Source organism: Perognathus longimembris, chromosome 11 (assembly GCF_023159225.1).
Source record: "Perognathus longimembris pacificus isolate PPM17 chromosome 11, ASM2315922v1, whole genome shotgun sequence".
NCBI classification, from domain to species: Eukaryota; Metazoa; Chordata; class Mammalia; order Rodentia; family Heteromyidae; genus Perognathus; species Perognathus longimembris.
The window spans coordinates 22,529,304-22,541,970 of record NC_063171.1 but is presented as its reverse complement, the minus strand read 5'-3'; the positions used below and the strand labels follow the sequence as shown (position 1 = coordinate 22,541,970).

At 37.9% G+C, this 12,667-nt stretch overlaps 1 protein-coding gene across 1 annotated transcript in view; it reads left to right on the top strand.

Moving 5' to 3' along the window:
* The window catches only part of Axdnd1 (axonemal dynein light chain domain containing 1), a 72,401-nt gene that overhangs the window by 14,217 nt on the left and 45,517 nt on the right, over positions 1 to 12,667 (top strand). Inside the window, exons 6-10 of the mRNA XM_048356701.1 lie at positions 517 to 573; positions 1,313 to 1,415; positions 6,084 to 6,205; positions 10,016 to 10,156; positions 10,736 to 10,840. Of these exons, the coding sequence (XP_048212658.1) occupies positions 517 to 573; positions 1,313 to 1,415; positions 6,084 to 6,205; positions 10,016 to 10,156; positions 10,736 to 10,840 (528 nt within the window). The remainder of the gene's footprint in view (positions 1 to 516; positions 574 to 1,312; positions 1,416 to 6,083; positions 6,206 to 10,015; positions 10,157 to 10,735; positions 10,841 to 12,667) is intronic.

Genomic DNA, 12,667 nt, shown 5'->3' with positions numbered 1-12,667 from the left:
ATTTCTTTTTTTGAGGCAAGATCTCACTATACAGCCCAGGATGGCCTTTAACTCTTCATCTTTTTGCCTCAGTCTCTAATGTGTTGGGATTATAGGCAGGCACCACCATGCCTGGCCCTCTGTCCTTCCACTGTGGAAAAGGTCAAAAAGAGATTTTTTTTCTTAATGAATAGGGAAACTTTTATATTTTCACATACCAAGGAATATGACTAATTTTCCTTTACCTAAAATGTTCCAAAGTGATAAATATCATTGAATCTATGTCTATAGATGTCTGTGGGTATTTAGGTATGTATGAACATGAGGGCATACGTTTACCATAAATCATTTCCTTAGGAAATATTTTTAGTGAAGAATAGTACTTAAAAATCGAGATTCTGAGTACTGGATGTACTGATAAACACACCAGAGTATTTCCTTTTCTCTTTCCTTTTTTTTTCTTACTGCATTCCTTTTTTGGGGTGCTGGGGATCTCAGAATATTTTCTTGAAATAATACTTCTCTTGTTTATTATAGCAAATACACCACTCTTCTCACAGATAGTGAAAACAGATTGTTGCTTTTCCCGTCTATGTAAGTAGTTTGTTTTCTAAAACATTTCTGAGAAAGAATAATTTGTGTGCACTTATATTTCTTTTTAATAATTTACTAAACAGAAGTTATATTTTATGAAATAAAAGTATTGAAATTGTAGAAGGGAACCAAGACAGTAAGTGTGAACACTGCAGTCATCTGCAGTGCTTCCATGTGTCCAGTCATATTCACATCTACATAGTATAGTATTTATGTACTATGAAATGCTTTTAGATTCTGCACTTAACCATTAATACTTTCTCCATTTTGCCACAATCTTTCCCTTTTTTGTCTTTCCTTTGTCCCTTTTCTTCTCTCACATTGTAAGGTAGCCACACTTTTCTATGTTTCTTCTATCCTACACAATAGTTCTATGGAATATTTGGAGAGGAGAATTAATTTCTTTTGAAAAAAGAGGAGCATTTTATTTTTATTTTAAACTTTTAAAAATGATATCACTGATGTCCCATTGAATTAACAGCTATGGATAGATGCTTTAAAATACCATTAGAAGGTTTCTACCTTTGAGAGCACCCATACTCTGGAAGAGTGTGCCTCTGTCTTTCTGCTTGTCTGTTTGCCTGTTTGCTTGCTTACTCAATAAAGCTCTGCCAAGTTTTCTTACTATTAAAAAAAGCCATAACATTTTGTAGATTTGCTTTACATGTACTATGTTCTCTTTATTTTAGGATGACCTGTGTAATGCTAATTATATCAGTCTACCATCTTAATCTTCCAGGAAACCTAATAAAAGAGTTGAAGTAATCCAGCTGAATGATGTGATGGACTCAATGCTAGAGAGAGCTGGTGTAGAAAGTCAGGAATACACAGGACCAACCAAGGTAACTAAATCAGTGCAACTCAGTGATGGGGAGTCTCTTCTCTGGTAACAAAGTGCCTGGATTGAAATAATGACTCTACCATTTATTAGCAGTGACTTTGGGCAAATCATTTAATGCATTTCTGTCTCAATTTCTAAATCTGCAAATTAGAGGTAAGAATAAGAATAGGTATGTCCCTCTATGGTCTCCCTTATTGGGAAAAATTAGTACAGGTTTAGGCAAGTCATAGCAGAGCATCACAAGGCCTAATAGCTATACCCTTATGAACACCTAAGATGATGCTAAGTGAAATGAACTCCATGTTATGGAGACAATTGTTATATCACAGTTGTAACTACTTTCAATGTTCCATGTGTATCTGTCGCTTCTATTATTGATGATGTTCTTGTATCACCTTCCTGTGGTTGTACCTACACTATCTCTGTAATCTTATCTGAGTATATTGGAAACCGTGTATACTGGTATTGGAACTAGGAAATTGAAAGGGAATACCAAAATTGCGAGACACAGGGTAAAAAAAGACAAACAACTACAAAAGCAATACTTGCAAAACTGTTTGGTGTAAGTGAACTGAACACCTCAGGGGGGGAAAGGGTAAGGGGGGAAAGGTATGAGGGACAAGGTAACAAACAGTACAAGAAATGTATCCAATGCCTAACGTATGAAACTGTAACCTCTCTGTACATCAGTTTGATAATAAAAATTTGAAAAAAAAAAGAATAGGTATGTCCCTTCTTTATAAGGATATTTTTAGGTTAAATGGCATTGTAAATATATAGGACTTAGAACAGATAAATGCTTTGTAATGTAGTTAGTATAGTTATTTATGAATTAGTAATATATACTCTGAGTTATGCATCTGAGGCAGTTTTGTCATTGTATAAACATTATAGTATGTATGAGACACGTAGGTATGGCATATTATGCTATTACACTGAAAATACAAAAGTCAAGTGTAACACAGTGGGAAGTAGTTGACTATCTAAACATAAAAGAGGACAATGTTAATAGATAGATAGGAACTTTTTAGTTCCATTATAGTTTTGTGGGACCATGGTTATATATGTGGTCTGCTGTTTATTAAAGCATTGTTACGTGGCACATAGCTACATTATTACTCTATTTTATTGGACATAAGGCACCATTGATTGTATGACCCTTATTAATTTTTTTAGTTGAGCTAACAGTCATACTTGTTTGTTGAGTACAATGTGATATTTCAATATATGTAGTACATATATTGAATAATGTAGCACATGTAATGTTCAGATAAGAGTAATTATCCCCCAACATTCATCATTTCTGTAAATTAGAAACATTTAAATTCTCTCTGCTGACTATTTTTAAATATACAAATAATTACCAATTATAGTTACATAGATATAGAACATTCAGTTTAGAACATACATCCAACTGCCCCCATACTTATTAACCATATGCCCTTCCCTCTATGTTCTCAATTTTTTTTGGCCAGTCCTGGGCCTTGGACTCAGGGCCTGAGCACCTTCCCTGGCTTCTTCCCGCTCAAGGCTAGCACTCTGCCACCTGAGCCACAGCGCCCCTTCTGGCTGTTTTCCATATATGTGGTGCTGGGGAATCGAACCCAGAGCTTCATGTGTAGGAGGCAAGCACTCTTGCCACTAGGCCATATTCCCAGCCCTCTATGTTCTCAATTTTTCATAACTGTTAGCCTCTTCTTTAGTTCTACAAGGTTATATCTTCAGCATCCACATCTATGTGAGAACATGTACTATCTGTTGTTTTGTTCCTGGCATATTTCACATAACATAATATTCTCTGTATAAGACAGAAATTCATTTTTATGGCGACATGAATAATGTTTGGTTGTGTTATTTTTTAATTCATCGATTGACACTTAGATTGATTCCATTTCTTGTCTGAATTGTACTCTGCATGAATAGTACTAGTTACACTATCCATACATACTATTCATATATCTAGTATATTCAGTAAACACAAGAATGAAGTTCAGATCTCTGATACTCTGATTTCCTTTTCTTTGGATATATGCTCAGCAGTGGAATTGCTGAATTATATGGTGGTTCATTTTTTAGGTTTTGAGGGAGCTCCAGACTATTTTCCATAATGGTGAGGTAATTTACATTCCACCAACAGTGTGTTAGGGCTCCCCTTTCTCTACATCCTCACCAGCATTTATTTATTGTTATGAACCATTAAAAAGACTCTGCCAATTCCATCATGCTTTCTTATCATGGTACCTTTTATTTTGTACTTAGTAAAAGAACTCTTTCAGTCTTAAATAGATGTAGATTATTTCCTTTATGAGGTCTATTTGTGTATTTTTTTGTTAATTTTTATCTCTATAAAATTTGAAATTCACAGAGAAAGTTGAATACAGCCTTTATTAGATGTTTTAGTTTGTTTTATACAGCTATAACAGTACCACAAGCTGCATAGTTTACAAACAACAGGAGTTTGTTTGGCTCATAGTTCTGGAAACTGGCAAGTTCAAGGGTGTGGCCTTCATGCTGCTTCATGGAACATGTGATGGACTCAATGCTAGAGAGATGTGCTGAGAGAGTGTTAGAGAGAGCTGGTGTAGAAAGTCAGCCACAATGGAAAATGAAAGGACAAGTGATCGGACAAGACTAAGGAAGAAATCAGGCCAAGCTCATCCTTTAGTCAGACTCATTTCCTTGATAACTACTAACTCCTTAGAAAACAGCATTAGTCCATTCATGAGGGCCAATCCCACGTGATCTAATCACCTCTTAAAGAGCCCACCCTTTTTGTATGTATGTGTATGGGTGGGTGCTGGGGCTTGAACTAGGCTAGGGCAGTAACACTTGAGCCACACTCCCACTTCCAGCTTTTTGGTGGTTAGTTATAGGTAAGAGTCTCAAGGACTTTCCTGCCCAGGCTAGCTTCAACCTGAATCTTCAGATCTCTGCTTCCTGAGTGACTAGGATTACAGGTATGAACCAGCAGTGCCCTGGCTTAGGGCCTACATTTTATGATTTTGTGTGTGTGTCATAGGAAATGCTTTTATAAGCATATATACCTAACTGAGCAGAGGAGAAATATAATAAGGATTAAAAGATTAGCTGGTTTTTTTCTAATATTTTCACAATGGCAATTAAATTTGAGCATGAATTGTGAAGGCGATATTCAATTATAGCACCCACTTCATCCAGTTGTTTACATCATACTCTATTTGCTTTATCACTCTCTCTCTTTTCTATCTACATATGCACAGTTTTGTTTTTCTGGGACATTTCAGAGTACGTTGAAGATAACACAGACTCTTTTTTTTTCATCAGATATCTCAGAGTTTATTGCTATCAACAGTAACCACCTCTTATATAATAATGTATTAGTTGCCCCCAGTTATGAAAAATGACTTGAGATGAAAGTACTCACCTTTCCCCCTGGCTACCATATACTGTCCTTGCTGAAACTCCACTGAATCATCTCTTCTCCCTTCCCCCTCAACAAAAATACCCTGCAGTTTTGTAGAAGAGAGCCTGAGATCAAGGCCAGGTCTGATGCGTATACCTCTGATGTACACAGATGTTGTAGAAACCTTGAAACTTCTCAAAATATCATTGCTCACCTACCCTGTGTCCATCTCACTCTGCTTCCATCTTCCCCCCGACTACTCTTTCTATCTAATGTTTAAAAACACCCTAGTTGTAAAGGAGGCATGCTATTTCCCTTTCAGACTTGGCTGCCCTTACCAGGCTTTGTGCCTGAATAAAACCTATTGGTCTGTTTTTATTCTTTTTCTTTTCCTGCACCTAGTCCAGTATCCCAAGATCACAATACTTTCAGTTGCCATGTTCTATTAGACTATTAAATTGGAAAACACTCCTCAGCTTTTGTTTGATTTTCTTTCTCTCTCTCTCTTCCTCTCTATTTATTCCTTTCTTTTTTCTTCTCTCCCTCATTCTCTTTCTTTCTCTTCCTTCTCTCTCTCTCCATTCCCTCCTTCCTCCCTCCCTCCCTTCTTTCTCACTTCCTCCCTCCCTTTTTTCTTTCTCTCTCCCTCCTTCCCTCCCTCCCTCCCTCCCTCCCTTCCTTCCTCCCTCCCTCCCTTCTTTCTTTCCTACTCCCTCCCTCTTTCCCTCCCTTCTTTCTTTCTCTCTTCCTCCCTCCCTCCCTCCCTTCCTCCCTCCTTTCCTCCCTCCTTCCCTCCCTCCTCCTCTCCTTTTCATTCCAGTACTGGGCCTACTCAAAGCCTTGATCGCTCATTTGACTTTTTTGCTCAAGGCTGATGCTCTACCATTTGAACCACACTTGCATCTTTTTGCTGGTAAATTGGAGATAATAGTCTCATTGACTTTGTTGTCCAGGCTGGCTTCAAACTGGGATCATTAGATCTCAGCCTCTTAAGTAGCTAGGATTATAGGTATGAGCTACAGGTGCCGGGCTCCTTAATTTTCTTGGCCTTAATATTTTCAGAACATAGTCAGTTTTTCTGTGGAAACTATTTTTCTGTGGAAATTATTTAAAACAGCACAAAACTATATGATTGAAATATTGTATCATTTTTGTATTAATACATATGAAAATGAAATGAAATAAATCAGATCTTACTAAAACTTGTTCACATTTGGTATACTTTGTAGATAATTTTTACTGGTAAGACTGTAGTAAGAACTGATTACTTTATTGATCTTCTACCAGATGCACCAGCTACTACATATGTTGAAGAAGGAACAGGCCATTTACAATACAGTGTTTCATGAACTTATTCGACAAGTTAGCGTGGACTGTGCAGATAGGGGAGAGCTGCTGTCCAAGATCAGGTTAGAGCTATCATCAGAATCTTCTCATTTCCTTCCTATATCATATATTACACTTATAAGCTGGGACCTGGTGGCTCATGCCTATGATCCTAGTTACTCAGGAGGCTGAGATCTGAGGACTGTGGTTCAAAGCCAGCCCAGGTAGGAAAGTGTGTAAGATTATTAACTCCAAAGACCCACCAGAAAACCAGAAGTGGCACTGTGGCTGAAGTAGTAAAGCACTAGTCTTGAACAGAAAAGCTCAGGGACAGTACCCAAGCCCTAGTGCTCTACCACTTGAGCTACAGTGCCACTTCTGGCTTTTTATGATTAACTGGAGATAAGAGTCTCAGATTTTCTGTCTGATGTGGCTTTAAATCTCTATCCTCAGATCTCAGCCTCCTGAGTAGCTAGGATTATAGGTGTGAGCCATTAGCAGCAATTATAATTATTAACATGAATTTACTCTACAAAAGAATGAGATTTATTGTAATGTATCCCCACACATAGTTTTGAATGTTATATTACAATTGTGCTTATTTTTACTTTTGAGAAGGCCAAAAAAATACACTTCTCTGTTTTGCTGATAAGAAATGTAATTTCTTGTTTTTTGGTGTTTTGTTTTTCTTTTTGGTGAGGTTACTAGGGTTTGAATACTTGCTCTCACTTGGCTTTTTTGCTCAAAGCTGGTGCTCTACCATTTGAGCCACAGCTCCACTTCTAGCTTTTTGGTGGTTAATTGGAGATAAGAATCTCTTGGTTGGATAAGAAATGTACTCACTGACTTACATATGAAACTGTAACCCCTCTGTACTTCACTTTCACAATAAAGAAAAAAAAAAGAATCTCTTGGACTTTCTTGCCCAGGTTAGCTATAAACTATGATCCTGAGATTTTAGCCTCCTGAGTAGCTGGTAGTGTGAGCCACAAGTGTCCCACTCGTAATTTGCATTTTATAGAAGATTTTACTATTTTAATTGGAAAGAGAGTAGGTGAAACTCAGCTCTGCTTTTCTTATCTGTAAGTAAAGGTAAACACTTCTAGGAAAATCTCACCAACCCATTTGTTCATAAAGCAGTGATACTTGTTGACTGCCAAGTGTGTGCCAAGTATTGACATGTTCCATAGGATAGTAGAGAGGTTTAAATGAAATCACAGCATTAGATGCTCAACAGATGTTATCACTAATGGTGATAAATCGTGTTGGTACTGTAATTCTTCTTCTTATGACTATGCTAATCTCCAAATGTTAAAAGAAATAGCTGATTCAGAATACCTGTCAAATTGTGTATCTGTATTTAACTTGCTATCAAAACAGAGGGAAGTTACTATATCTTTCTGAATATTAGTTTCTCCTAAATAGAAATCAATGTAGTTTTTTTTTTCTCTTTCTGCAACCTAGGAGTTCTGGAAACTTAGAAGCATAGCCATTAATAAGAGAATGGTTAAGATTAGATAGAAAGGAGTAGTTAGAACATCACTGGAAGCTGAGAAGTGCTGAATAAGAATGAGAATAGGAACAACTAGGTCTGAGTTGTCAATCTAAGGACAACTAAGAGTGACAGATGAAGAAGCAAGGCAAAAGAAATACATGACTAACAGTGTGTGCCAATTGTGTTGGTCAGCTCTCTGCCACTATAGTGAAATACCTGAGGTGAATGATTTACACAGTATAAAGGTTCAGCTGGATGCTGGTGGCTCATGCCTATAATCCTAGCTTCTCAAGAGACTGAAATCCAGAGGATTATAATTTGAAGCCAGCCTGGGCAGAAAAGTCCATGAGATGCTGCCTCCAAAATAAGCAGCAAAAAGTAAGGCTGGAGACATGGCTAGCAAGCAAATCAAACATGTGAGAGGCCCTGTCTTCAAGCCCTGGTACTGCAAAAAATAAAAGGACAAAGGTTCATTTTGGCTCATAGTTTTGGACTTTCTGGTCTATGATTGGTTGGCCCCATTGTTTTGGGAGCTATAGTGAGGCAGTACATCATGGCAAGAATGCATGGTAGTTTAAAAACACTTATGTTCCATCAGGCAGCGTAAGAGCCAAAGAAGAGGCTGGGGTCCCGGGTTATCCCCTCTAAGGAAATATGGCCAGTGACCTAAAGACTTCCCATTAGGTCCCACTTCTTTATAGTTTTTATAGTTTTTTGTTTTTTTTCCCCAGAGCTGAGGACCTAACTCAGGGCCTTGTGCTCGCCAGGCAGGTGCTCTTCCACTGAGCTAAATCCCCAGACCCTAGGTCCCACCTCTTAAAGATTCTTCTACCTCCTTATGGTACCACACTGCAGACCAAGCCTTTAAAACACAGGGGGAGGGGCATTTAAAATTCAAATTATAGCACAAACTTGCCCTTTATAAGGGGCAGGTTTGAAGAGGACTATTCCAGTTGGTTTCAGGAGTTAAGTTCTAGTGTTCAAAATAGGGTGGAGTCACATCCCAGGAAGTGTAAACAAGAAAGGGATAATCCGACAGATAAATCAAAGCTAATGTCCTTTAAGAAATATCCAGTCAGATGCCAGGGAGGCCAATAAAAACACTAAATTCAAAGTACTAGAGGTAGAATCAGAGAAGTAAGGCTAAGGTTTAGAGTACAGATAGGGTTAAAGTACAAAGTAGATGAGATTAGCAGTATGATTTCAGGGTTATTGCCATCAGTATCCATGATATGTTTATGGACTGGTGAAGCACTCTGCAGAGACAGTATTTCCTCATGGTAGGAGCTCTTTTGAAGATCTAGGAGGCACTTTCAGTGGAGAGGATTTCTGCTCTTCCAAATCCTGTCATTTGCGGAATCCTTCCTGTTTGTAAGATTGTTATGAGCATCCAATAGAAGTCCCCAGGCAATGGTAACCAGACCCTGGAACATACTTGCCATCTGCCAATAAGGTCTTTGTCTGCATGCAACTATAGCTTCCTCTTAGTCTCTCACTGAGTGCTTTCTAATCAATTTGTATATGTGTGTATCTGCTTCTCTTGCAAACACATAATTACAGGCAGGGATTCAGAATGTTTGTGTTTCTTTATACCTAGGACTTTCTCCTTAAAGTAATTATCTAGAGTCAGTCACTGCTCTGCAAATTAGCTTTGGGAGTTTCAACCTTAACCATCTGTAATTTGGCATTGATTGGAATCCTTATTTGTTGAACAAATGAGTTCAAAGGATGAGCTGAGGCTTTGCAAGAAACTGCAGTGAACTAGAGAGAATTTGAAGTAAGCCATGTTCAGTAAGGTTCATTCAAGTCACAGGTTAGACTGGAGAGTCTATTTGGAGGGAAAGTAGGAAAGTTTAAGTAAAGACTATTTAATTATAATATTTATAATACATTTACCTATGACCATGTCCTAATATTTAGTTTGGTTTTATTCAGAAGCAAAAGAAATGACTACATTGAATTAGTCTTCCTTTATTAATTTTTAAACAGTTGGCATATTTCATATTTAGTCAGGTTGAGAAAATGGTGTCATTCATAACTTCAACTGTTGCTGAAATTTTTCTTATATTTAAGTAAGGTGGCTCTGTTATATTTTATATAGGAAGATATGAGACATGGTTTTTATCCCCAATGAGTTCATAATCTAGAAGAAGAAATTAAAAAGTCCTTGTTTTCATTTTATATCTCAGATATTATATGGCTCCGGCTATAATTTGCCATTGTTGTTTATTTCTGTGTGGTCCAATAAGGAAAACTCTGGATTTCTTTCTTTTTTCAGTCTTCCTGCAAGTGTCTTATGAATGTTGGTTTTCTAACATTGCTTTCTGTCATGCATATTTTCTGGATCCCTCTTCTTTGCCTTTTGCCTCATATCCTGTTTCTCTCATTTCTCATGCAGACAGAGGTATGTGCAGATGCTTGACCAGATTGCCCGACAGATGATTGACTTCTACAAAGACTTGGTTACTCAGCGAGTGATGGACCAGCGCATTTTAGAAGAACTATATAATTTCAAGAATGTTATTGAAGAATTGACCAGGTAGAAACTATGACTATTATCCTACACACCAAAACTGATTATGATTATCCTAAATGCAAAAAATTCACAAGGATGTCTCTTAATAGAACAAAAAACTTTTCATGGAAAGAGGAGAGATTAAAAGCAAAGACATTTCTGTCTTTTATGTTTAGCAAGAGAATTAAAAAAAAACTGTATACTGTAGACACTGATGTAGAAAAATGGAGGACATGGCTTAACACAAAATTAAAGCTCTGTATGTATTTGATAAAAAGATACAGAAAACAAATAATACAGGAAGGCAGATGGTGGAGTAAGGTAGACCAGCTTGGTGGGCTTCTAGCATTGGGCCTACGTGGTTCTAAAGGATACTTCCCCCCATCTTATTTCTTTCTTCTTCTGCCAGTGTGATTCCATTGTCATACCTGGCAAGTTTCATCCAAGACATGCCCTTGAGTTTCTTCATTTGATTTATGAGATAGAAAAGGTAGGAAATTCTAACATATTAGAACTGAAAAAATGGCTGAGGGAAAATCTAACTTCCTGAGTAGAAACTTTTTGGAAATCTCCAAAATTTGAATTTTCTTACCTTTATTTCAGGGAACTTTGTCTGGTTCGGGCACATGATATAAGATTAACAAAGGAAGCAGACAAAGCCCGCAAGGATTTGGCACAGGCTATTGTAGATGCTGAGAAGAATGCAAAGTGAGTCGCTTCAACTTTATTTTATGGGGGTTTCTGAAAGAATGAATATGCTACCAACTTCTTGACTTCTAAAAACACATAGATCTTTCTTTGAGTTTATTTTTCATTCTGAGTGAAAAGAAAACACAATATGACCTTTTCCAAGGAGATGTGTTTTTTTGGTTTCAGCTTTATCACTTGGTTGAATGAAGTTTGCAGGCTATGGGAGCCTTCACTTTTGGAGGAAGTATAAAGAGGCACATATATAGCATATGTGACCTTGAGGAAGTCACATCGTGTGTGTGTGTGTATGTGTGTGTGTGTGCGCGTGTGTGCATGCATGTGTGTGTATGTGTGCTTGCATGCCATGACGAACTTAAACTTAGGGCTTGGTGCTTTCACTCAGAATCAGCAATTTTTTTCAAGGTTGGTGCTCTACTACTTAAGCAAAAGCTCCACCTCCAGCTTTTTGGTGGTTAGAGATGAGAGTCTCAGGGCTTTTCCCATCCATGTTGGCTTCAAACCTTGGCTTCAGATCTCAGCCTTGTGAATACATGAAATTACAGGCATGAACCACTGGCACCCAGCCTTCACTTAGGTTTTCTGGGCCTCAGATTGACCATATATAAAATTAGAGTTGTCTTATTATTTACCTTTTATATTTATTATGAAGATTAAAAGTTATACTATGTCTGTATTCTTTAGAATGGTGTCTGGCATCCAGCCAATGTATGGTTTCTGACATAATCATCTGAACTCCTTGTCTTCACTGATTCCTCTCCTTCCACAGTCAGTTGAACCTCTCCATCAAACTTTATCCCTGCCACATCACTAACTTCCCTAGCCAAAGGGCATGACCTTCAGATCACTAAACAAAATGATCAAATGTCAATCCTCATTTAACTTGACTTTGTTACAATGCTCTTATTTGAAACAGTGTCTTTCAGCATATTAAACTCTCCTGGTTTTTTCCTTCACTGAGCCCACTTTCTTACTGTTAAATCTTGCTGGTTTCCTTTCAAATCTCATTGACTTCTCACTGCTGGAGTACTCATTCCTTGGATCTTCTCACTCACTAGGATCTTATTTCTACTCACTTGCTAGATGAATCTATAAGTGCCATTACCTATATACTCTTTTTTTTCTTTTGGCGCTGATATTGGGGGTTGAACCCAGGGTCTGGGTGCTGTCCCGTAGCTTTTCTGCTCAAGGCTGGTGGTCTACCACTTGAGCCACAGCTACTGGCTCTTTGATGGTTAAGTGGAGATAAGAATCTCACAGACTTTCCTGCCTGCACTGGCTTTGAATCATGATCCTCAGACCTCAGTTTCTGACTAGATGAGATTACAGACATGAACCACAGGCACCCAGCTCACCCATACACTAACTCGTGAATTTGTTTCTCCAGCTTTAGTCTTCTCTCTGAATTTAAGATTCATATAATCAAGTCTTAACATGCCCATACTGAATTCTTATACTGAGTTCTTATCCCCAATCCTGTTTCATTACATTTTGCTAGCCTTGTTAATGGAAAGTCCATCTTTCTAGTTTTTAGGCCAAAAATCTTTAACTTATTCTTGCTCAAGCCCTGAAATTTCTTTTTTTTTTTTTTTTTTTTTTTTTTTTTTGCCAGTCCTGGGCCTTGGACTCAGGGCCTGAGCACTGTCCCTGGCTTCTTTTTGCTCAAGGCTAGCACTCTGCCACTTGAGCCACAGCGCCACTTCTGGCAGTTTTCTGTATATGTGGTGCTGGGGAATCGAACCCAGGGCTTCATGTATTAGAGGCAAGCACTCTTGCCAGTAGGCCATAACCCCAGCCCTGAAATTTCTCACATCTTTCCATCAGCAA